This window comes from Hyperolius riggenbachi, chromosome 5 (assembly GCF_040937935.1).
Source record: "Hyperolius riggenbachi isolate aHypRig1 chromosome 5, aHypRig1.pri, whole genome shotgun sequence".
Classification (NCBI taxonomy): Eukaryota; Metazoa; Chordata; class Amphibia; order Anura; family Hyperoliidae; genus Hyperolius; species Hyperolius riggenbachi.
Window position 1 is genome coordinate 438,888,735 of NC_090650.1, and position 25,409 is coordinate 438,914,143.

The window sequence follows — 25,409 nt, forward strand, 5'->3', positions numbered from 1 at the left end:
AAGTCCCTTTTTTTCCAGAGTAAAATGAGCCATAAATTACTTGTCTCCTATGTTGCTGTCACTTAGGCTAGTTTCACACCAGGACGTTACGTTTTAGGGGACGTTAAGGTCGCATAGCGTGCCCCTAACGCAACGCCTGGTGCTCTCTGGTGTGGACGTCGGAGTGAGCCGCATTGTGCAGCTCACTCTGGCGTCCGTGATGCCGTGATGCGTCCTCTTGGACACATGCGGCATCACGTGGTCCCGCCGGCCAATCGCCGCACAGAGCGGCCGCTCCATGAAGTAAACACTGCACGTCACTGAGTGCAGTGAATATTAATTAGCCATGTGCCCGGCCGCTCTCCCCTCCTCCCCAACATGACTGAGCATGTGCAAGCAGTCTAACGCGGCTCAGCCGCGTGCAAAGTACTGCATGCAGTACGTTGTCTGGTGGCGCAGCGTTACTATGTAACGCAACGTGGGCACTGTGAACAGCCCATTGATTTTTCATTGCTGTGCGGTGGGGTGCGTTACAGGCTGCTCTAACGTGCGCCTGTAACGTCCCACTGTGAAACCAGCCTTACAGTAGGTAGTAGAAATCTGACAGAAGCGACAGGTTTTGGACTAGTCAATCTATTCATGGGGGGATTCTCAGGGATTTATTTATTTTCAAAAGCACTTAGTGAATGGCAGTTGCTCTGTGCAACTGCCAAAAAAACAACAACTGTGTAGCGAGCAGGGAAGCTGGCCAGCATCATTGTTTAAATCCTTTTTAGGTAATATCTTTAAAAAGGATAAAAGCCTTGCTGAGAATCCCCTATGAAGAGATGGACTAGTCCAAAACCTGTCACTTCTGTCAGTTTTCTACTACCTACTGTAAGTGACAGCAACATAGGAGAAAGGTAATTTATGGCTCATTTTACTCTGGAAAAAAATGTACCTCTTATTTGTCTATGTTTGCACATATTTTAAATTTTACAATTTTTCCCCATAGTGCCCCTTTACGTGGATTAAAATTTTTACTATTATTTTCTCCTAATCAGTGAACCCACTGAGCTTGCCAGACTGCCAAAGGATTATTGTTCTATTTCTGACAGTAGGAGGTAGCTAGAAATCTGTATATTCATGAAAAAGGCAGTGTTGTGCTTACAGTTTGAACTGGATATTACATTAGTATGCAAGATGGCTGCCTTCGGTACTAGTTACTCTAACCAGGGAGAAATTTGTGATTTTTACAAAAATATTACTTTGGATCAGGAACCAGTAGGATAACTTTACAAGCAATATTAAGACTCTAATTCTGCTTTGAATTACCAAAAGATCTTTGCAGCATGAGCTCTGTAATGAAAGTGGGGTTTCCATTTATATTTCTTCCTGCACTATATTTGCTAATACAGTTATTTGGCGGTAGAATTATTGCTTTCAAAAATAGTGAACCACCACAACAGGAAACAGCTAGCAGTACATCGCACCTTGTGTGGCTCTGGAACAGCGTACCAACACGATAAGCATTTGTTATTGTTTTGCGTTAGTGGCATGACTAACATTTTATGACCAATAAAACTTTCTTATCAGAAGGCCCAGTAAGGACAATAAATTTACGGCAATGCTAATTTTATCCAACTCTATGCAGCTTGGGACTGGCCCAATCAAACGCAGCAGCTGCATACATTTGCATATGGTTAGCATACAATTTGTATCAGCTTTGGATTATTAGCATCTCAATGATCACCATAGTTTCTTGAGTTGGGAAAAAAAAGAGCTCCATGTCCTTCAAGTTCACCTTCTTATGAAAGTACCAGTTTCGTCTCTAAATATACCACAATATAATTCCTCTGTAGAAGCAGTATCTAACTTGATCTTTTTAGGATATACTTGTTTCACCCTTAAAGAGACACTGTAACGAGAAAAAAACGTCCCCTGGGGGGTACTCACCTAGGGAGGCGGAATCCTCGGGATCCTAATGAGGCTTCCCCCGTCCTCCTCTGTCCCACGGGGGTCTTGCTGCAGCCCTTCAAAGCCGGCGCGACAAATCCGACAGCCTGTTCAATATTTACCTTTCCAAGCTCCAGCGGGGGCGCTATTTCGGCTCTTCTGACGGAGATAGGCGGAAATAGCTGATCTCCATTGGGTCCGCTCCACTGCGCAGACGCAGGAGACTTGCACCTGCGCAGTAGAGCGCCCTGATGGAGATCGGCTATTTCCGCCTATCTCCGTGGGAAGAGCGGATACTGCGCCTGTGCTGGAGCCACGGAGGTAAATATTTACATCGCCGCCGCTCCGGGAGGATTTTCGCCGCCACCGTGGGACCGAGGAGGATGGGGGAAGCCTCATTAGGATCCGAAGGCTTCCCCCACCCGAGGTAAGTACCCCCCAGGGGACGTTTTTTCGTTGCAGATTTTCTTTAAGAGTACCTCGAGTATAAAAGACAGAGTCTGTCATGTCAAGCTGTGTCTTAATGATGCATGACTAGGGGGGTCTGAGGTTCAATTACTTATCTGATCGGCCGTAACTCATTCAGGGGAGTGCTTCACCCCTTCCCCCTCAGAAATGTGTCTGTGGTGGATTTTATTCAAACACATGCAAAGGCTCTGACCACCCTTATCTGCATTGCCATGGCCTGTTCCCAGTTCAACAGCCAAAGCTTTATTGGTGGCTTCCAAGGTGGAGGTTTCCAAAGAGCTTTGAAAGACTTCAGAAACATGTCCATGGCTGCGTTGCGAGGACGGGGGCAGAGCGTCATCTGTGAATGAATTGCAGTCAATCGAGTAAGTAATTACCCCCCCCCCCCCATCATGCCTCATTAACAAAGAGCCTGGCATAATAGACTCTGTCTTTGTATACTGAAGATATTCTTTTGCCGAAAAGGTAGACCATGCTAAACTTTAGTCAATTTGGTTGTGAAAGCATCTTGGTGTAAGAACATCATCTATTCCATTTTTTTATGGGCATTCCACAGTTTTACCATTTCTGTTCTGATAAACATCTACTTTTACTTGGTAAAACTGTTTTTTTTTTCACATCCTGTGGGCGACAATCTTTGTTTGTGCACCGTTAAAAATGTTTTTAAGTGCAGGAAACAAGTTCAATAGTTCAGGATTTGTCTGTGTGGTAGTTGAACAACATTCAATAGCCTCATTCACCTGAGACAGTTAAAGTTTTTTAAACCTACATTTTAATAAACAGACCCAGGCAAGGAATGGCTGATTAGCTCTTTGTGATAAATAAAGCAGAACAACACTTAAGGAACATTGTAGTGTTTAGGCGGTAAACATGTTCTTGTTGCCCAATAACCCCAGATCCATGCGAGTTCTGATGTCAGTGTTGTCACTAGCTATAAATACTCTGCCGAAGAGAGGCTTGAATGACGTGAAAAGCATTCTCACTCAGCTACTCATGCGTCAAAACACAGGGACTCTGTGTACAACATGGCTTCTTGGCAACTCATAAACAACTTACGTCTATTGATTCCCCCATTAGGATTTCCAAGTTGTATCATTATGCTATTTTTGTCTGAAAACAACGTTGTTTCTAGAACTGTTGCCAAAGATCTCAGATACCTTCAAAACATTGGCTTTGATTTACTAAGGATTTGTTCCGACAAGCTAATCCCTGCCTGCCATTAATCAATCAGATGGGAAAGTCATTCAGATTATGCGGGATTGAAATGTATGCTCAAATGTACAACTCAGTAATTTCCGCCCAATCACAGAACTCTGAAGTATTGGACCAATCAGAGAATGCTGAATTTTTCCTGCAGAAATCGGATTATCGTGGTAATTTTAAACCAATCACAAGTTTCTGTTTTTCCGATTTCCGATTTTTTTTTTATTTTTTGCATTCTCTGATGCAAAAAAATGACAAAATACGCCTTGGAAAATGGAAATCAGAAAAATGAAAATTGGCATTGCCGGGAATCGGAATTTCCATGGAATCGGAAATGGTCAACTCTCGGAAGTATATTTTGCTCACTCTGGACCTTGCTTTGATGTCATCTCCAGTTTCAGGAAGACTGCATCTCCACCCAATGATATCCTAAACAGCCTCTTGAACTGGCTACAAAGTATCTTGGGAAGTTTAAAAATAGTACATTAACCCCCTTGCTGTTCTAATTCCTGCGGCAAGGGGGCAGCGCAGCACTTTTCTTTTTTTTTTTTTTTTTAAATCATGTAGCGAGTCCAGGGCTCACTACATGGTAGCCGCTGAGCAGCGGCATCCCCACACCCACTCCGATCGCCTCCGGCGATCAGAGTAAGCAGGAAATCCCGTTCAGAACTGGATTTCCTGCTGGGCTTCCCCGGTCGCCATGGCGACGGGGCGGGATGATGTCACCAACGTCATGGACGTCAGAGGGAATCCCGATCCACCCCTCAGCGCTGCCTGGCACTGATTGGCCAGGCTGCGCAAGGGGTCTGGAAGGGGGGGCGGCGCGGCGGGTAGCGGGGCGGCGAGCAGCGGCTATCGGATGTTACAAGCAGCTAGCAAAGTGCTAGCTGCATGTAACAAAAAAAATTATGCAAATCGGCCCAGCGGGGCCTGAGAAATCCTCCTGCGCAGGTTACCCCGAGCTGAGCTCAGGATAACCGGCAAGGAGGTTAAAGGACACCCGAGGCAAAAATAAACTAATGAAATAAAGAACTGTATCTATCTTCCTTCTCCTAAAAATGACTTTTTAAGATATTCCACAGTTTTATTTTATGTTTAAATCTACTATTTAAGTTTTAACTGTTTTATTGTTTTTGCTCAATAACACATTTATTGAAGTATGCCAGAGCTAAAATGTATGAACTATTGACTCTTTTGATCTTTCCTGCTCTCAGAAGCCATTTTCTGCTAGGAAAATGTTTTATAGTTGGAATTTCTTATCCGTGAGGGTCACACTGTAGTCACTTCCTGTCTGAGTCGGGGCTGAGTCAGCCACTTACATACTTGATATTTAACTCTTTCAGGCAGAGAAAGAAAAAAAAGGAACACAGCATAGTTATTTGTGTGCTAGGCACTGTACATACACATATCTATCTCATCATGTCACATGTCACCTCGGGTATCCTTTAAGGTTAATGGAGTGGGACTTCTGCCATCGGTATATGACAGTCCTGACAGTTACTTAGAGCTTTAAAGTAAGCAAAATGTTAAGTATTTAAGTATCCCAAATCCAAACTGTTTTCCAACCAGTTGTGTTCAAAATGTATTAATGTCATGAGGTCTTTGTGAAGCATAAATGTTAAAATAGCTCATGCTATTTTATGAGATGGAAAAAAAAAGTGTATTGCATGTGCCACATTTGCATGGGACCAGCATCGGATGTTGCTATCCCGTTTCATGGCTACTGGCCTTTCATGTGTGTCTTGTTGAGAACAAGAGTAACGTTCCTTCACTTCCACTGATGTACGGGAGTGTAGATTACAAGAGATGATGCACATCAGCTCAATAATCAGATCTACAAATTAGGGTGGAGTGATGGAAAAGTTGACTATGTACACTTTGGTTATATTTAGCTATGAGTGGTGAAGTCATTTGCTTTTTGGAAATATCACCCAAAAAGAAACAGTGGGGTTATTGCTGGTTTCCTGTTATGAGACACCATGGTCATTGAACACTTGTTATCAATGCAGTACATCATGTTTCTTGTCTACTTCGATCCTTAGTGTGTTTGGCCAACTGTAGAAATGTGTCCATGTTTAACCTCTTCACTCCTGAGAGCCTCCTTAAAAGCGTTTTCCAAAATTCCGAGTTATAAGTCTTTAGATGATGTAGACTATAGCGCTCATCTTTCTCTCTTTAATCTTGCTTTTGCGTTCACGCATTGCCATACATTTCGAGAGGGGAAAACTTTTTAAGCTCGTTCAGACTTTGTATTCATCTGCAGTTCACATGGCTGAACTTCATCGTTTTGTTTATTAGGAAAGCTTTTAATTAAAAGTTAAGCTCCGCAAAGGGTTTGAAAAGGAGCATTGTTGGTTCGGCATTCCAAGGAGTGCAGTCATTACTTGGCTCTGTTTTACGCTCGCTGTAAGAATAGGCTAATTACTCAGGGGTGAAGGGGTAAACAGAGCATGGGGCACCAGTTTTTGTTTTTGTGTTTTTTTTAGTCACTGGGAAGATGCAAGAATCACTTTTTTGTTTATGATATGGCTTAATATGGAATAGACTGAGCATTAACATTGTCTGCAAGTCAATTGCTTACAGGGCCATTCATGTCTAGAACTGAGCAAGTTCATAAAAGACCGCGGACTCTCTTAATGTTCCCATTTTGTTTGAATGAAGTAATATTGTGTTACGCATGTTATGGTAGCACACCACAACATCTAAAGGGTTCTCAAAGATAAGACTACTGTTTTGTAGTCTGCGATTGTTGAAGGGTAGATTTTGAAACATCCAGGGCTTAAAGTAGAACTAAACAAATGATATAAATATGAACCACTTATTTGGAGGCCGTTAGACTATTGCTTGAATGAAGAAGTCTTAGTTCCAAACTCCAAAGTAATTTTTTTTCTATATAGTTAGTGGGTTGGGTCATCTTTATATTGCTCTTTGAAAAGGGAATTTCACTGTGTAATATGAATAACTACCAGTTTTCAAAACAAGTATTTGCTAGCTGGAGGATGCCATTGTAAATACAAGCAATACGAATCATATGTATGACGGAAGGGGAAAAAAATTAATAATAACTACATTTCTGCATGTTTTGAGCTTAAATGTCATTATTTAAAATAATAAATAAGAGTATTCTATATTGATGTGGACCATAGCTACCCAAATCCAGTTCTCAAGGGCCGTATCCATGCCAGTGTTTTGGATGGACAGAAACATAGTAAAAGTGTTACTTAATCCAGATCTTTTCCTGAGTCAGTCCCACCAATAAGATTGAGCTGTGCCAAAAATGTGTGTGGATCTCGGCCCTTGAGGACTGGAGTTGGGCATTCCTGATGTGGACAATGTCAAGGTGGACAAGCACAATGCACAGCCCAATGACCATCGATCACGGATTGCTAATGAAATATGGCAACATCCAGTTATCAAAACATATTAAACATTTTTGAAGCAAACAGAAGTCTTCTTTGGTTTAGTTCTTCTTTAAGACTTAATGTTGGTGGGGATTTTTTTTTTTATCTTTCTGTTTAAACCTGAAGTATCTTTTGATTTTATTTCAGTATTTTTGATTTTAATTGCAGTCAGATGACAATGCCTGTTTACGGCATGACGCTCAAATGTTCCAAGTGTGGAGTTCTATCCTCAGCAGAAGTATCGGCCTCAGCCACCAGTAATGCCATGTTAGTTTTTTTTCTAATTTCCAACTTATTTGCTTTCTCCTTTCTTTTGTTTCTGCATATATTTGTTTCAGTTTGATTTTATTTTCCAGTTTCATTACCCTTATTTTATTTCTCTGTTTGTTCTAATTTTTTTTGTATGCATTTATTCTCCTTCTCAAATGCTGCACAATGTCGAAAGCTTATGTTCATTAACATTTGTCCTTGGGCTCAGTTGATGTTCCAAAAGACCTTCCATTGTATTTTGACCACTGCATCACATTCATATATTTTACAATTTGGAATTTGATGATGAAATAAAAAAAATAAATGTTTGACTATACCCACCCAGAATTTTTTTCCCTTTAGCTTAAATATAGTTGCCATAAATTTCCAAGTTTCCCGCCTACTTGATCATTGGTGGCCCTTCAGACTAACTGCACTGGAAATGTAGTTTCCTTGCTTTTTTAGTAGCCATTGACCTAGTGGATCAATAAGAGGATTTTTTTTTTAAATTAAACAATTATCTTCCTCCATCTTCTTCATTTACTCATCTTTGTGGTGTAAAATGTTGGCAATTAATGTACATATTTTGGTTTCTCATCTTTAGTGTATAAATGTAAAAAAAAAAAATCTAGACAAGCCCCTGCAAATATTAGTGTCTCAGGTTCATTCAGTATGGCCAGTTAATATCACCTATTATGCATGCAGTGTAAAACTAGATAGAATTCTCACTATTTGGACAAAATAATAAAAGCTAAAATAAAACACAGCTCAGGGGATATTAATTGATATTGAATATTAACTTCAAAGTCTTGTTTGGGATGATAGGAATGCAGTTTTATTTAAGCATCTCATTTTAATTAACATGAAAGCTAATAGTTTATTAAAATTGAGTCAATGACATTGACCACTGAAATGTCATGGAATTAAATATCCCCAGATATAGTTTCAATCTATGTGAGCTTGTACAAATTTACCAGAGGCTAGAATATATATTTAATTAAACATTTTAGTGCATCTTGATTAACTCACTATAACCTCGGGGTTTCATTAATAATGTTGATACTTTGCATCTTAAGGTGCCCATACACTCATCGATTTTCCCATTTGATTCCCTGCAGATTTGATTCATCCGCTGGGAATCAATACCTCAAAATATGAGATCGAAGGATTTTTTTTAAATCATTTTTGACCAAAAGCCATCAAAATTATCAAACAGACAAAAAGGAAAATTTAGGTTGATAGAGGGTGGGGATCGCTGGTCCATATAGCATTGCAGTGCAATGCTGCGGTTCAATCGAATTTCAATAGATTCCCTGATGTGCAGTGTGTGGTAAGAATAGATTTATTTTGAAACAATTCTTTTGAGAAAGTAACCAATCATTTTGAAACATTGGGTGGAAATCTATAAGTGTATGGCCAACTTAAGAGAGAGCTTGGAGATATACCAAGGATTTATTAAAGTGATCCAGGGACGTACGTACAGTACTGGGCTGTTTCCTTGCCATGCACTTTCTTTTTCTTTTGAATTCTTCTTTAAGTTGTAAGGGTAAAAGGGGGAGAAAAAAAGTAGGGATAGTAAGAGCAATATAATGTTCATAGAGTACATTTCTAGGTAACCAACCAATATGGTTATTTTACAAAGTTAAGTTTAAGTTAAAAAAAATACTGTTTTTTCTTAGCTATATATTTTTTAGAGTTTGCTTCCTTTTTTTTCTGGTGGTTTAACTAACATATTTTTATAACTAAAACAAAAAAAAAAAACCTCTACTAAAGTTGAATACATAGAAAACAATGGAACTATCTGTCGCCAAATTGGAAGACTGATTTTGTAAAGTGTAAAGTTAATTTACTACAGAATTAAAGAAAGAGGATTTCCTGTTTATACAGTTTGGAAGTCAAACCAGCAGGTGGAGCTTTCGGGAGTAATTAAACATTAATTTACAATCTTGTTTCTTGATTTTATTTTTTTTAAAGATTGTTTTAAAGTATTAACATTATAATTATAGTTAACAAAACAAAGCATTACTATACAGTATAATCCCTTTAAGAATCTTTTATATCCCTTTGAATTTTGTCCGGGGGGGAGGATAATTTAGCAGGGAAAAAAACAGTTGCATGAGCATAATCTAAGACTCAGTAAAAATACATGTTAACAAGCGATTGAAGGTGAAGATTAAGATAATTATCTTTTTTTCATATATTTATGTTCATATCATAATCTGCTATTTTTTTTTTATTTAAATAATTTTTTGTTTAGTAACAAAAACAGCTCACTGCCCTGTGGATGTCTTTGTGGGGTAGCATTTTGTCAGCGTCTTGACTTATGAGACCTTTTATTATGCCTGTTATGAAGTGGTGTTGTTTTTTACAGCGCTCTTCAGTTGGATAGTACAAACAAACAGAACCCTGTAGCTGAAGTGCATACTAAGCCTAATCGATGCAGAAGGTATGCGTTCTCTAACTGCAAGGGCTTGTGACGTGAATGAACATATGTGCATCTATGTGCAAGCGCACCCATATGGGTTTTTATGGAGAGTATTGTAAATTTACTATAGGCTATGAGTACGTAAAAAGGTTAAACCCTGTATGTTGCTACTTTGTTTTTTCCCCCTGGAGATGCAGGGTTCCTTGTGAGTCTAACCCACCCCCTAAAGTGTGTAAATATGTATAACTAAATAAAAATAATGGGAAACCACCAATGTGTGAGCAACCACTAAACCACTTGAAAAATGGCCACTGTTTAGAATATGTTTTTTATTATTTGAAAATGAAATCTATGTGCACTTTATTTACACTTAGTGTTAGTTGAAAAGTTTTAACCTCCGTGGCGTTCAATTTCCCCAGAATTGGTGCAAAAAGTAATCCAATTAATTTTCATAACCTTTTTTTCCTGTAACTTGCCAAAATGTGTCAAGCAAGGGTCTGGTATACAGTGCAGGAGAGTATCGACATGTATGCACGTCAATACTGTTCACAGCATGGTTTGTATGGACGTGTATAACCGTCAGTACCGCTAGGGAGGTTACTTAGTGGAGCCATTCATCACAAAACTAAGATAGATGAACACATGATGAGTAGGTAATAGGAATAGGCTACAAAAACCAACTACACAAAAGTGTACATGCTAATGTGTGCAAACCAGGTGGGTACACGCACTGGCCAAAAAACTAGAAACAAAAAACAAAAGCACTACCAGTATATGCTGTTCAACCACCTGATATTTATTAAGGATCAAAAATTCTTTCGCCTTGGTTAATCATAATAAGGTCTATAAGGAAGTATTACATATTGCACACAATTGTAATGCACAATTCTCATTATGCGGGGTGTTCCCCAAATATGTCTCAACAGAAAGTCTCAGACGACCGTACACAGACCAGATTGTAACAAAATTAACCATGTCACTCCCACACATGGGGAGAGGCGGACACGGACACCTACAATGCCAAGACATTGCATTTCGTATCAATGGAGGAGGTGGTAACTATGAGAGATAGTGTATATGGCACGAATATCCACAGAGTTCATATGTACATTCATCTATGGTGGAGCACTGTATGCATTGAAACTTTGACGGTGTGATATATGGCTTGGCTGTAATAGTGAACTGTCTTGCCAGTATGGGCCTACAAATTGATATTGCAGCAAGTTGGCTAGGTGCACCAGCCTTACACGGTCCAAAGGACTCTTGAAAAAATACAGCGATCCTTCATGATGATCTTTTTGATGTTGAACTCTGTTTCATACAATTGAATCTTGGATGCAGGACCTTCTATGGAATTTTTTTCCTATATGCCATTATGGACTGTGCTCTCATCATTTTTCATGCCATTGTCTGAGGGTGACGACCCATTCAATTTAGTACTTCTATGAGATTACTCGTATGCAGGGCATGGTGCTGTGATTGTGGGGGGGCATAGGGGGGCGTGGGGTGGCACATTTTTTATTGCTGTTGACCACCGTACTGTCGGCACATGGGGTGATGCGGACAATTTGGACAGGCAATTGGCATATTAGATGCTTCAATCTCTTGGCATTGTAGGTGTCTGTGTCCGCCTCTCCCCATGTGTGGGAGTGACATGGTTAATTTTGTTACAATCTGGTCTGTGTACGGTCGTCTGAGACTTTCTGTTGAGACATATTTGGGGAACACCCCGCATAATGAGAATTGTGCATTACAATTGTGTGCAATATATAATACTTCCCTATAGACCTTATAATGATTAACCAAGGTGAAAGAATGTTTGATCCTTAATAAATATCAGGTGGTTGAACAGCATATACTGGTAGTGCTTTTGTTTTTTGTTAATAGGAATAGGCTGTTTGCTTGTACAAAGGAATTTGTTTCAAGTGTTAGGCCAATTTTTTTTTTTTTTAACCAAATATTTTCTGTTTGCACATCTGTAACATCTTTGGCATCTTGATATATCAATAATTTGTTAGTATATTCATATTACATTATGCTGGAAATGTTATAAAAATAAGACTCTAATCAATAACGTAGCATAGTTCTATAACAGATGTCACCTCTGTTTTAAAATACTGGCATGTTAATCACACACCCCCATGCTCCGGGATCCTCAGTATGGCCTAGTGCACACCGGAGCGTTTCCGCTGCGGTTTGCGATCCGCTTGCGGGTGATGTATTTCAATGGGCTGATGCACACCAGAGCGGGAGGCGTTTTGCAGAAACACATACTCCCGGGCTGCTGCAGATTTTGGATTGCGGATGCGTTTCTGCCTCAATGTTAAGTATAGGAAAAACGCAAATCGCTCTGAAAGACGGCACTTCAGAGCGGTTTGCCAGGCGTTTTTTTGTTACAGTAGCTGTTCAGTAACAGCTTTACTGTAACAATACATGAAATCTACTACACCAAAAACGCTTCCCAAAACCGCAAAATGCTAGCTGAAACACTACAGAAAAAGAAGAAAAATCTGCTAGCATTTTGCGGATCTGCTAGCGGTTTTTGGTGTGCACCAGGCCATAGTGGTAAAGTGCTGATAACATCTGCTCAGATAAAATAAGCAGTATAGTCAAACAAGGAAGAGAAGAGAAAACTAAGAGTAATAGTAAACAGTTTAGAAGTCCATTTTCTAGGAGTGGATCAGAACACACAATGGCTAGATTCCTTATATCAGTATAAACACGAAATAATAGTGCATATGATACATAATAGAGGTGAAAATGCAAAATTGCATTATTAATCAGGACTCCATTTTAAGTTTTGTTTAAGCATACTAAAGAACAACAACACTGCAAACATAATTACACATGGCCTCAATTCACTAAGCAGTTTAGACTAGTCTACAGATGGTTTTTAGTCTACTGATGGTTTGGTGTAATGTTTTAGACCTGTTTTTAGGCCTGGTCTAACATTCAGTAATTCACAAAGGCAAACAAGGAATGACCACGCCCACTTTTTCTGACAGAGATTAGACCAGCTGATTTCTGTCGGTAAAGTAATTCTGTGAGGTGTTTTAGATGTGAGGATGGAGCTTTTTGAATGAATTATGCAGGAGGTTAATTGTATGCAGAGGAGAGCTCATCAGAGGAGAAGAATGTCAGTCATAGCTACAGTGTTTCCCCGAAAATAAGGAACTGTCTTATATTATTTTTTCCTCCAAAATATGTGCTAGGGCTTATTTTCGGGGAGGTCTTGTTTTTGTGGGGTAGCCAGATACCACTAGTATATAGCCAGATCTGCCCGCCCAGTATATACCCAGACCCCTAACCCCAGTATATAGCCTTGCCCCCAAGTATAAAAAGTGTAGAGTAGCCTCTCCCTCCTGCTGCAGCTGATTTACCTCCACTACTCCTGACCCACCTCCTCCACAAAGTTGGATCCCCCCTGCGGGCTGTGGCTAATGCTGTGCAGTATTCAGGTCTCAGATCATTCAGAGCTTGAATGCAGCTCAAGTTGTGCAGTAACAGAGCCGGTATACAGGAAGTGATCTCTGTTTACTTCCTGTAGAGGGCGGCGCTGTTACTGCATAACTTTACCGAAGCTGCCTTCACCGCTGATCTGAAAACTGAATGATGCACAGTAATAGCAGCAGCCCGCAGGGAGGATCCGACTCTCTGGAGGAGGGGGGCCAGGAGTAGAGGTAAATCAGCGGCATGACGCGGCGACGGGCAGGGGGGCACTCGGGGAGGGGGGTTGAAGCAGTGAGTGTTACCCCAGTTTCCCCAGTACCAGCCGTCCCTGCAGATAGGGCTTATTTTCGGAGGATGTCTTATATTTCAAGGGTGCTTGAAATATAAGATAGGGCTTACTTTTGGAGGATGCCTTATTTTAGGGGAAAGACGGTACTTGTTTGTGAATTACATCTTTTGATCATTTCCCCTGCTTTACCCACCTAATTACCAAATGGTTTAGACCAGGTCTAAAAACAGGTCTAAAATATTTGGTAATAGTGAATTTCCCTTTGATGCAACTGACCAAACCATCAGTAGACTAAAAACTAACAGTAGACTAGTCTAAACTGCTTAGTGAATTGAGGCCATAGAAAGAAAAAGGGCTGTACCAAGTACGCTTTTGTGATTTTCTGAGGAAAGTAATTGTAAAGTCACATGGCTGAATTAATTATGACATTATTAATATCACATGTATCAGTGCAGACAATTAGTGAATACAATACTTGCCCGTGATTAAATTTGTACCAAGCCGGATAGTAAATGACCATTTTACCATGGCGATGATTTGTAATTTATTTATAAATTATCATATAAGTCTGGCATTTTTCAAATTAGCGCAGCACCACAATCTAAGTTTATGCAAATAATCCTCACTGGCCACAGAAAGAATTTTGAGATGACTTCCATTTTCATAATCATGTAGTAATTAGTTGTTTTTTTTTCTCAGAGAATCAAAATGTGGCTTGTTTTTATTTTAAACACACAATAAAGCTACTGTATATCTGAGAATTCCAAAGGTTTTTTTTTACCTTTAACTAACAGCGTAATTTGCTTTTTTCAAACTCTTGGCCTGGAGAATTTTTTTAATAGAATTTTTGAATATTTTAGTTTACTTTCTATCTATTTTTGTCAGTTTTACTGTGTATCTTCCAAAAGGCTCAGAATATATCTTCTACATGCTAATTGACTCGGTGGTAACCAACTCAAAAATAAAAGTGATAATTAAATAAGATATTGAGTGCATTAACGTGGTTATCAATTTGTTTCCTTATGCTGTGACCAAATGTATGTTCTTCCATTACAATAATATATTTTAGAAATGGTTACTTTGCTTTTAAGGCAGTATACAGTGAGGATATAAAAAGACACCCAAAGTCTATTTTAGTTTCTTATTTTTCAGTATAGCAACCAAATTTGGTAATGGTGGAAACGGTGACAGCCTAATATCTGAATCTGTTTTTATAAAAATAATGTATTACAGATTAAATGAAAAACAAAAGTTTGCTTTCTTAAAACAGAAAGAATTTGTGATAATTCAGGTTGGAGTGAGAGAGCCCAAATGAACACAGCCCTTTTGCCACAAATTTGGCTTCTTGAAAAATATATATATATTTTTTTTTTACTTCTTTAAATGTTTAAATGTACTTTTGATGTACAGTTTTGTTTTGTTTTCCCAATTTGCAGTTTCTGTTTTGATTTTTTTGTATGTCTGGGCTTCTCTGTGCATTTTTTATCGATCTTTCTTTTTTTTGTCTAAATGTAGTTTTAGTTCTAAAATAATGCGATTGGTAAAAAAAATATTTTAACTTTTTCCATAAGGGTATACATTATATACATATATATATAGTTTTTCATTTAAATTAAAAAATAGTGTCTGGGTGTGGTCTTTGTAGTAGTAATTTCTGTTCAGTGTATCACAAAGGTCTTGTGTTAATGTTTGTTTAGGTTATTAGTTGACTGTTGTTTGCCCGGGTGTTGTTTAGCACATGCACCTGTGTTAAAGACGTAGGAACAATTTTCAGAATTAACCACTTCAGGACCATAGGTTTAAACCCCCCTAGTGACTAGGCTATTTTTTAAAATGTAGTGCTCTGTAACTTTAACAGCTTGCTGACGAGCGATACAACTTAGCACACAGATGGATTCCCCCATTTTCTACCCACCAACAGAGCTTTCTGTTGGTGGGCTCTGATCACTGGTGCAGGGTTTTGTTTTTTTATTATTATTTATTTCTATTTTTTTTAATAAAATCGTGCATTTTTTAATTTATTTTTCCCTCCCTCCCCCGACAGTCAATCAGGTGCATCGTCTCTCATAGGCATTAGCCTATGAGAGTGATTCTTTGTTTTTACCCTCCAGGAGACATCCGAGTGACACGGCTATCCCCAGTACAGCACTGCCAAAGATTGCAGTGCTGTATAATGTAAATAGACAGTGGTTCGCCGTCTAACAGTCTGATAGCAGCAATCGCTACTGGCAGACTGTTGACTCCGTCATTCAAGTGGGGATGCAGGTGCACGCGATCCCCTGCAAAACCCCACCCCAGGACTTGACGCCTTTCAGCGTTACGGAGTCCTGGGGCTGCCACCTTCCTAACGCCTATTGGCATTAGGTGGTCGGGAAGAGGTTAAAAGCTAATAGTATATCCATAGAACTGTACACTACGTTTAATCCTGTTAAGAATATTTTAAGATATTGTTCACTTCATATTTACAATGGATATTAGCTGTTTAAAGAGGTACCACAGTGGCATATATAAGAATGCACTAAATGGTTCAGGATACCCAATTTTATGTTTATTTTCCTAGTTTCAGCATCAGAAACACTTCCTATATCTATAGATTGCATGTAACCCCACCCTCCCAGTGATGTTTAGCGTAGGCTATGATGTCACAAAGCCTTTTCCTCCCAGTGCACTTTGGAAGACAAGGGGCCATATGCAATTCACTTTTTCACCTGAGTTTTCTCCGAGGAGATATGTTTTCTTCTGTTTAAAGTGAACCTAAAGCCTAACAAAAAAAATGAGATTAACTCACCTGGGGCTTCCCTCAGCCCCCTGCAGCCGATCGGTGCCCTCGCAGCCCCGCTCCAACAGTCCAGGACCCGCCGGTGAACACTTCCGGTTTGGCCATCACTGGCCGACAGGCATGGGAACGCGAGTGATTGTTCGCGTTCCCAGCCTGTATATCGCCCCCTATGCTGCTATTGCGGCCAGGAGGTCGCAATAGCAGCATAGGGGGCGATATACAGGCTGGGAACGCGAGTGATTGTCGGCCGGTGACGGCGAAACCGAAAGTCGTCGCCGGCGGGTCCAGAAGCATCGGACCGGAGCTGCGAGGGCACCGATCGGCTGCAGGGGGCTGAGGAAAGCCCCAGGTGAGTTAATCTCATTTTTTTTGTTAGGCTTTAGGTTTACTTTAAAATAACTTTCCAGTACTTTTCAACTAAAAAAGTACCAAAAAAGTAAATGAAAAAGTATTATCAAAATTATTTTGAGTACTTTCTTGCTTTCTGGTGGCTTAAAAGTCAGTTTATAGACAATTTAAAAAATACCACCTAGGAGAAAACTCAGAAGAAAAAGTTAATTGCTAATGGGCCACGGTGTTGTTTTTGCTTACTATGGAACACACAACAAACTAACAATTTTGCAGTGCGCTCCTACCAATAGTATTATTAGCTATAAAGTTGGCTAGTGAATCAGGGCCAATTTCTTTCTGTAAGCGCGGGTCTTGCAGGATTATAGTCTCTGACATCTCCAATTCCCCTTCAGACTAAATCTCGCTTCAGGTCTTATATATAGCAGGGGCACGTGTGCCCCTGCTAAAACGCCGCTATCCCGCGGCTTAACGGGGGTCCCTTCACCCCCAACCCACCCCCCGCAAAAGTTGGTCGTAAAATGGTCGCTGGTAATCTTCTTCCTGGAGGCAGGGCTAACGGCTGCAGCCCTGCCTCCCAGCGCGTCTATCAGACGCGCATCGCCGCCTCTCCCCCGCCCCTCTCAGTGAAGGAAGACTGAGAGGGGCGGGGGAGAGGCGGAGATACGCGTCTGACAGACGCGCATGGGGCAGGGCTGCGGCGGTTAGCCCTGCCCCAACCAGGAAGCGCTCCCCCGCTGCACAGAGGGGGTTTGGGGGGACAGGGACCCCCGTTAAGCCGCGCTATAGCGGCGTTTTAGCAGGGGCACGCATGCTCCTGCTAGCTATGAGGTCTGAAGCGAGATCTATTCTCGCTTCAGACTCTCTTTAACCACTTCCTGCTAAACAGACATTTTAAAATGATCCGTCTTGCAGGACAGACAATTGGGATATACCCTTGGGTAGCTGGGTACAGAATTACATTCAGGCACGTGAAGAATAATAGAGCTATATCCTATTATCTTTTCTCCGGAGTTTTCACCAAAGAGATAAGTTTACCGCTCACCGAGAAACAATTTTTAAGTTTTTAGCAATTGAAAAAAGTACTCATTAGTAGGTAAAAAGGTAATACCTCATTTAAAGAGATTCTGAAGTCTCAAAAAAACCTGTCTTTTTATTTAACAAATATGCTTAATATGTTAGCCCTAACTAAACCGCCGCATTCCCGAAGCTGTACACTACCTAAATCCCCCCAAACTCCCCGGGGGGCAATCCGGGCAGCGCTTTTGTGAGAGGCAGAGCTATGTGCCGCAGCTCTGCCTCACACGCGTCTGTCAGCCCGGATTGCCGCCTCTCCCACGCCCCTCTCAGTCTTCCTTCACTGAGAGGGGCGGGGGAGAGGTGAAGATCCGCCGCTGACAGAAGCGTGTGAGGCAGAGCTGCAGCTCATAGCTCTGCCTCACACGGAAGTGCTTAGGGCAGAAAAATCCACGACCAAGAAAGTCGTGGATTTTGCAGGAGAGGAGGGCAAGTTAGGGGGGATTTAGATAGTTTACAGCGGCAGGAATGTGGCGGTCTAGTTAGGGCTAATATGTTAAACACATTTGTTAAATAAAAACATGGGTTTTTTTGAGACTTCAGTGTCTCTTTAAAGAGAGACTGAAGCGAGAATAAATCTCGCTTCAGACCTCAGAGTTAGCAGGGGCATGTGTGCCCCTGCTAAAACGCCGCTATAGTGCGCCTTAACGGGGGTCCCTTCACCCCCAAATCCCCCTCCGTAATGCGGGGGAGCGCTTCCTGGTTGGGGCAGGGCTAACCGCCGCAGCCCTGCCCCATGCGCGTCTGTCAGCGCGTATCTCCGCCTCTCCCCCACCCCTCTCAGTCTTCCTTCACTGAGAGGGGCGGGGGAGAGGCGGCGATGCGCCGCTGACAGACGCGACTGGAGGAAGGGCTGCAGCCATTAGCCCTGCCTCCAGGAGCGACCAAATGCACGACCAAGTCGTGCTGGGGTGGGTTTGGAGGTGAAGGGACCCCCTTTGTGCGGCGCGATAGCGGTGGTTTAGCAGGGGCACACGTGCCCCTGCTAACTTTCAGCGCTGAAGCGAGATTTATTCTCGCTTCAGAGTCTCTTTAAATAGTCCCTTGCTTGGTGAGAGCTTTAAAGATATTGAATTGGTAAGGGTTGGAGAACATCTACTTGGAGAAAACTCAGGAGAAAAGTTTAATAGGACATGGCCCAAAGGCCCAAATGTAATTAACGTTTTCTCCTGAGTTTTTTCCTAGGTGAGAATTTTTCGTCCTCTCTTTAAGATAACTTTTTAGCACTTTGAAATTGAAAAAGTGTCAAAAAGTAGGTGCCAAAGTACTCTCAAAATTATTTTGAGTATGTCATGCTTGCTGGTGGTTTAAAAGGCATTGGCCCTTATTCAATTCACTTTTTCTCCAAGTTTTCTCCAAGGTGACATTTCCACACTTTATCAATAAAAAGCCATTCAAGCCACTAACAAGTAAGAAAATACTCTGAATAGTTTTGACAGTACTGTTTCACCCACTTTTTTTTTTAATTGAGGGCCATTATATTGACAAGGGCAATTCACCTTTTTTTCTAAGTTTCCAGAAGGGATTTTCAATTCCATGGAAATTCAGATCTCTACCAATGCTGATTACTAATTCCACGGATTTTCAATTTCCCAGTCCTTCTGAGTTGACTTTGCATTCTCTGATTGGTCCAAGTTCTGTGATTGGGCTAAATTTACATAGTTGCATTGATGTGGCAATGCCAATTTCCAACCGTAAATGCCAAAATTTCAATTCCGCAAAATCCAAATGAGCATCTCTACCTAAAAGTAGGTGAAAAAGAACTGTCAAAATTATTCTTGCTTGCTGGTGGCTGAAAAAGCATTTTATCGATAAGGTGTTAAAATATCCCCAGGAGAAAACTCAGGAGAAAAAGTTAATTGCATTTGGGCCATAGTGTGCTACTGAGTTTTTTCTTTTCCACGACTGTGGGTTGCGTAATCTGGCAACCACTTAAACCGCATGTGAGGAAGTTCCACCCCCATTCAGCCTTGATGTCTTGGATAGTCGTAGCTCCCCCCCCCCCCCCCCCCAAAAAAAAAAGAGAACCTTGTGTAAACCCCTTTTAGTGGTAAAACTACTGAAGATAAACATCAGATTTTTTTTTTAAAAAAAAATTAAATATGAGTATGAGTGCTCAGAGCTCACAGACTACCGCTGAATTTGCACTTGGTTTTATCCCGAAGAAGGCTGTGGAATGTGTTGTCGTTATTGTGCAATATTTTAAATAAAAAATTCTGATGTCTCAATCAGTGAGTTAACTTCCCTTTCAACCAATTTTTAAACTTTGTATTTTATTTTTGTGTACCTCCAGTTGGTGTTTAGTTTCAGTACTTAGAGAGCAAGCAGTGTGACCTGTACCTGCAGAATATACTGTCAATATTATATAATTTGTTTCAGACAAGGAGCTGTCATTTATTTTTCAGCAATCAGGCATTAAAATCTAAACTCTTATCTCAGGAAAAACATTTGCAGATGTCCAGGTAAAATCCAACTTTGACGACCAGTTTTCCCCCAAGTTGAGTCGAACAGGAGACCTTGGGATGGTCATACAGACAAATCACTTCCTAATCTGAGCAACAAATTATCTTTTAAAAATTTTTGTTTTGTTTAAAAAAAAAAAAAACAATCACAGATATTAGCAACATTCTGAATATGTAGTTTTTTGTTTTTTTTTTGCAAAAGTGATAATTCATAATAATTTATTGGACAAAATGGTGCTCATCCACTTCGGAGTGCAACAGAACTCTGGAGCAGTATATTAAATCCGTCTTATATGAATATGTTAGTTATGTAATTTAGGTTACTGGCGATCAAGTACTAACTGCAAGTGGCCAACATCTGATCATCCTTTTTATAAATATGGCGTGGAAAGCAATAAAGTTACCAGAATTCAGACTGTTCTTCACAAATAGGCCCCTAAGAGTACAATGGTTGACCATATAATATTTATATTTGCCTTTTAGTTTGAGTCATATTACAAAGGGACCTTTTTGTTCTGAAAATGCTCTGCGGCTGAGATAAAAGGTTTTTGATAGAACATTTATGAACAGTTTAGTTCAAAAGCTAATAATCTTTTTATGTACTTGTAAATCAGTCAGCCCTGATTTACCATCTGTCATAAAGTCAGCTCTTTAAATGATATATACATTTTTGGTATGGTCCTCTTGTAAATCACAGAAAGGACAGTAAAATTTTTACTCTTCTCTCTAGCCTTTTTTTCATACTCGTAGCATAAAAAAAAGTCTGTTCAGGCTCGGCCTCATAAATTGTAAAATGAGTCTGGCAAACTCTTCCCAGGAAAAAATCTTCAAAAGAATTTAGTGCTGGCTGAGGACAGATAAGTAGATCCATACCCTACTATTGGAATCCAAAGTACGCTGAAACAATGTGAAGAGAGCAGATGTTCTCCAGTCTCCAATCTGCCAGTATGGCGAGCCAGTTGACTTGAGATTTTAAGACGTAAACTTTGATAGTATTTTTTAACAAAATGTAGGGTGGGTTGAGACGGGTAAATCGTTTTAATCACTTCTCTGCAACATGTTAGTCATAAAAAAAGTACCCTAACCCTACTACAAAAAAATGTATTTTCAAAGTGATACAAGTTTGGATAGTTTAGATACAAATAAGTATTTTTAGATGCTGGATATGTGGTTGGATTGCAAGTGTTAAAGTATCAACTATCAAATCTGGCTAAAGTCACAAGCCATGCATTAATACATGTCTGTTAAAACTCTTCACATTTTATTAGTAATAAAACCAAAAGCATTGAATACAATTTGATAAAACATTTTTTTGAGGATATTTATTCCACGATCATGGCAAATGCACAGGCCAGGTTATGGTCCTGCACCATCTAAGTGTTGATCTGTACAATATTAATTTTGCTTTAAAAATCAAAGTAGTTATGTATGAACATATTTACAACCATAAATACTTGGAGGAAAGTCCTGAGATGGGTCAGTTCATCATATAGGGATAAGTGCTAGATTTTCTTGAAGCAAGTGGTAGTCCTTGGTATACATTTTGTCTCCAGAAAAGCAATTTCCTCAAAGTCCATTGAGAATAGCCTCTTCAAAACATTTTATTGGAACAAAGACAAATCGATGTATGGGCCCATATGCAATTAATTTTTTCACCTGAGTTACAATCGAAAAAGTACCCAAAAGTTGGTGAAAAGTACTATCAAATTTATTTTGAATATTTTCTTGCTTGCTGGTGGTTTAACCACTTAACGACCACCTAACGCCGATAGGCGTCGGCGGGTCGTTAGTGGTATAGCATGGAAATGGCCGCTCCGTGAACATGCCAGTTCACGGAGGGTGTCTCCATGAACAATGTGCGAGCCGCCGTTCGTGGCTCGCATGCCTAATGTAAACACGCGGGGAAGAAATCCCCGCTGTTTACATCATACGGCGCTGCTGCGCAGCAGTGCCGTAAAGGAGATCGGCGATCCCCGGCCTCTGATTGGCCGGGGATCGCCGGCATCTGATAGGCTAAAGCCCATCCTATCCGGCGCAGGACGGATATCCGTCCTGCGCAGCACAGAGGTACAGGGAGAAGGAGGGAAGGGCAGAGAGGGCGGAAATCGCTGCGGAGGGGGGCTTTGAAGAGCCCCCCCCCGCAAAGCGCAGCAAGCCGGCGGCGATCAGACCCCCCCAGCAGGACATCCCCCTAAGGGGGGAAAAAAGGGGGGAAGTCTGATCGCCCTGCTGCAATCCTGATCGGTGCTGTGGGCTGCACCGATCTAAAGAAAAGAGGCTGGTCCTTACGTGGAGCATTGGCCCTTATTCAGTTGACTTTTTCTCCATGGTGATACTTCCACATCACACACAAGTGCCATTCAAGCCACCAGCAAGCAAGAAAATATTCAGAATAATTTTGACAGTAATTTTCACCTACTTTTTAGTATTTTATGACAAGTTATGAAAATTGCATATGGGCCATGGGGCCTCATCCAATTCACTTTTTGCCCAAGTTTTTGGAGGAGATAATTTTTCATCTTTTGTTTTTTTAAAAAAAAACCTTTTCAGCAAATTGCAATTGAAAAACGATTAACCGTAGTAGAAAAAGTACTAATAAAATTGTATTTTGCATTTTCTTGCTTGCTGGGGGGTATAAAATGAATTTTATTGACAACCTATGAAAAGATCAACTTTGAGAAAACTAAAGCGATAAAGTGAATTGCACATGTCCCATGTATTTTCCTGAAAGCTCCCATCCCTAATTCTTTCATAAAAAAAAAAAAATACTCCTGCCATTTTTCCTCATATGCAAACAAAGAATGTTTTAAAGGAGGAGAGAGAGGAGAGGAGACCGGCACTGCAATCAGCTGTTTATTCCATACTGTATAAGGTGCATACAAAAATCACATATTCAGTGTGAAAATATAGACATACCAGTTAGATGAAGCAATGTGGGTGACGGTGGGTGCTGGGCACTGCGGGCCTGATGTCCGTTTTGCGCAAACGTGCGCTTCAACGGAGGCTCTGGGCAGAGCCTCCGTCAGAGCCTCCGTTGAAGCGCACTTTGCATACCAGTTAGACGAAGCAATGTGGGTGATGGTGGGTGCTGGGCACTGCGGGCCTGACGGCCGTTTCGCGCAAGCGTGCGCTTCAACGGAGGCTCTGGTCAGAGCCTCCGTCAGAGCCTCCGTTGAAGCGCACGTTTGCATACCAGTTAGACGAAGCAATGTGGGTGATGGTGGGTGCTGGGCACTGCGGGCCTGACGGCCGTTTCGCGCAAGCGTGCGCTTCAACGGAGGCTCTGGTCAGAGCCTCCGTCAGAGCCTCCGTTGAAGCGCACGTTTGCATACCAGTTAGACGAAGCAATGTGAGTGACAGTGGGTGCTGGGCACTGTGGGCCTGACTGCCGTTTCGCGCAAACGTGCGCTTCAACGGAGGCTCCGGTCAGAGCCTCCGTTGAAGCACACGTCTGCGCGAAACGGCCGTCAGGCCCGCAGTGCCCAGCACCCACTGTCACTCACATTGCTTCGTCTAACTGGTATCTTTATTTTCACACTGAATATGTGATTTTTGTATGCATTATACAGTATGGAATAAACAGCTGATTGCAGTGCCGGTCTCCTCTCTCTCCTCCTTTTGCACAGCAATACTACTTCATATACCGGAGCACACAATTGCAAACATACTGTTTGAAGCACAGTGGGTCCCGCCAGCTCCCCACTCACGTTTTCTACATCTCCTGTAGTGCCAACCTGCACACCTCTTTACGCCACAAATAATGTTTTAAAAAGTATTGCATATTTATAGAGATGCATTTGCTGGGACACAAAGACTGAGTTTACTATATCCAGAGGTTTACTATATCAGAGTTTACTATAACGAGATTCTAATGTAGTATGCATTTGCATGTACAACACGGTATCTTTTTTTTTTTTTTTTTTTTTTTTTTTTTTTTGTGTGCAAAAATTGCAACATCAACTGGTATTTTCCTTGCCAAAATTTAAAAAACTTGAGGTATCAGCATAACTTCAAAATAATATATTCACTGGTAAAGTGATGAAAAGATTTATATAATATAAAGATGATAGTAAACCAACAGCTGCCTGCTTAATTCCCCTGCAGTCCTTCTGAAGCCATGGCTCCCAGCTAAAGACTGGAAACCTCAGTATTTAGGAGGTTAGCAGGGGGGGGGGGGGGGGGGGGGGTGTCTTCAACTGACCGATTAATCATTCTCCCATGCATATAAAAAAAACATGTTTTTTCCAGTAAGAAGAGCTGGTCAATAATAGGAAAATAATTACAGCTTGCATGCAAATGTAATACAAATTGTGTTCAACTTGAAATTGAGCCAGCAATATTATTATTACTATTATTATTATTAATATGTTAGTGCACATGGTGCTAGTGGCTCACAAGTGTGTAGCGTCTTTGTAAAAAAAGAAAATATATATATATATATATATTACAGCTGTATATTCAGCTGCTTAAAGCGGAATATAACCCTGCATTTCAACTTTGCTCTAAAACATTATTTACAGTATATTATATGCAACCAGCATTTTTTTTTACTAGACCAGCATTGGAAGGGTTACACAGGGCTTTAAAGTTCCTGGAGATTTCTGCAGACGCATCCGAAGCTGAAATAGATACATTTTGTTTACATAAATGTATCTAAGTGTTGAATGTGACTCACTCTCTCTGACTGAGAAGGAGCTTAGAGGACAGCCAAAGAGTGTGTAACATTTATCAATAGATACATATAACTAAATAGAATGTATCTATCTGAACTTCTGCATATCTCTCCACGGAACTTTAAACCTCTGTGTTTAACCCTTCCAATGCTGGTCTAGTAAAAAAAAAATGCTTTTTGCATATAATATGCTGTAAATAATATTATAGAGCAAAGTTGAAATGCAGGGTTATATTCCGCTTTAAGTACAATAGAGGAGACCAGAGGGCTGTAGCAATATCAGCATAACAATCACAAGTAATAGAGTCCACAACAACAAGAACCCTGCTCCAGGGAGCTTGCAATCTAAAATCTAAGTAAGCAGAACCTACAAAGCCCCGTTGGTATCAGTAAAGGCCGAGGTTTCAGGCTTCACTTTTTCTGTTGGCTTCAGAAATTCAAACATGACATTGACTACAAGTTATTAACCAACTCTTTCCATCCTTCAATTTCGCTTTTCTATTTATTTATTTATTTTTGTATTCTCGTTCCTGCATGTCAGTGTTTGTCATTTATGTTAACCTCATTTGTGACAGAATTGGTGACTCTGGCAGATTTCTTCTCAGCAAGATCTGTCGCTGGGCTAGAGAATGCTTCTCTCTTTATCTCCCCTCTTTTGTTTCCACTGAAATT

General features: G+C 40.6%; 1 protein-coding gene across 3 annotated transcripts in view; it reads left to right on the forward strand.

The window, feature by feature from the left end:
- ADGRB1 (adhesion G protein-coupled receptor B1) overlaps positions 1 to 25,409 on the forward strand; it is an 829,276-nt gene that overhangs the window by 760,170 nt on the left and 43,697 nt on the right. For 2 of the 3 annotated variants that reach the window (XM_068238111.1, XM_068238112.1), the window contains exon 25: positions 7,155 to 7,253. The exons of the other annotated variant lie outside the window; for it this stretch is intronic. In XM_068238111.1, coding sequence (XP_068094212.1) covers positions 7,155 to 7,253 — 99 coding nt within the window. The remainder of the gene's footprint in view (positions 1 to 7,154; positions 7,254 to 25,409) is intronic. 3 annotated transcript variants of the gene reach the window in all.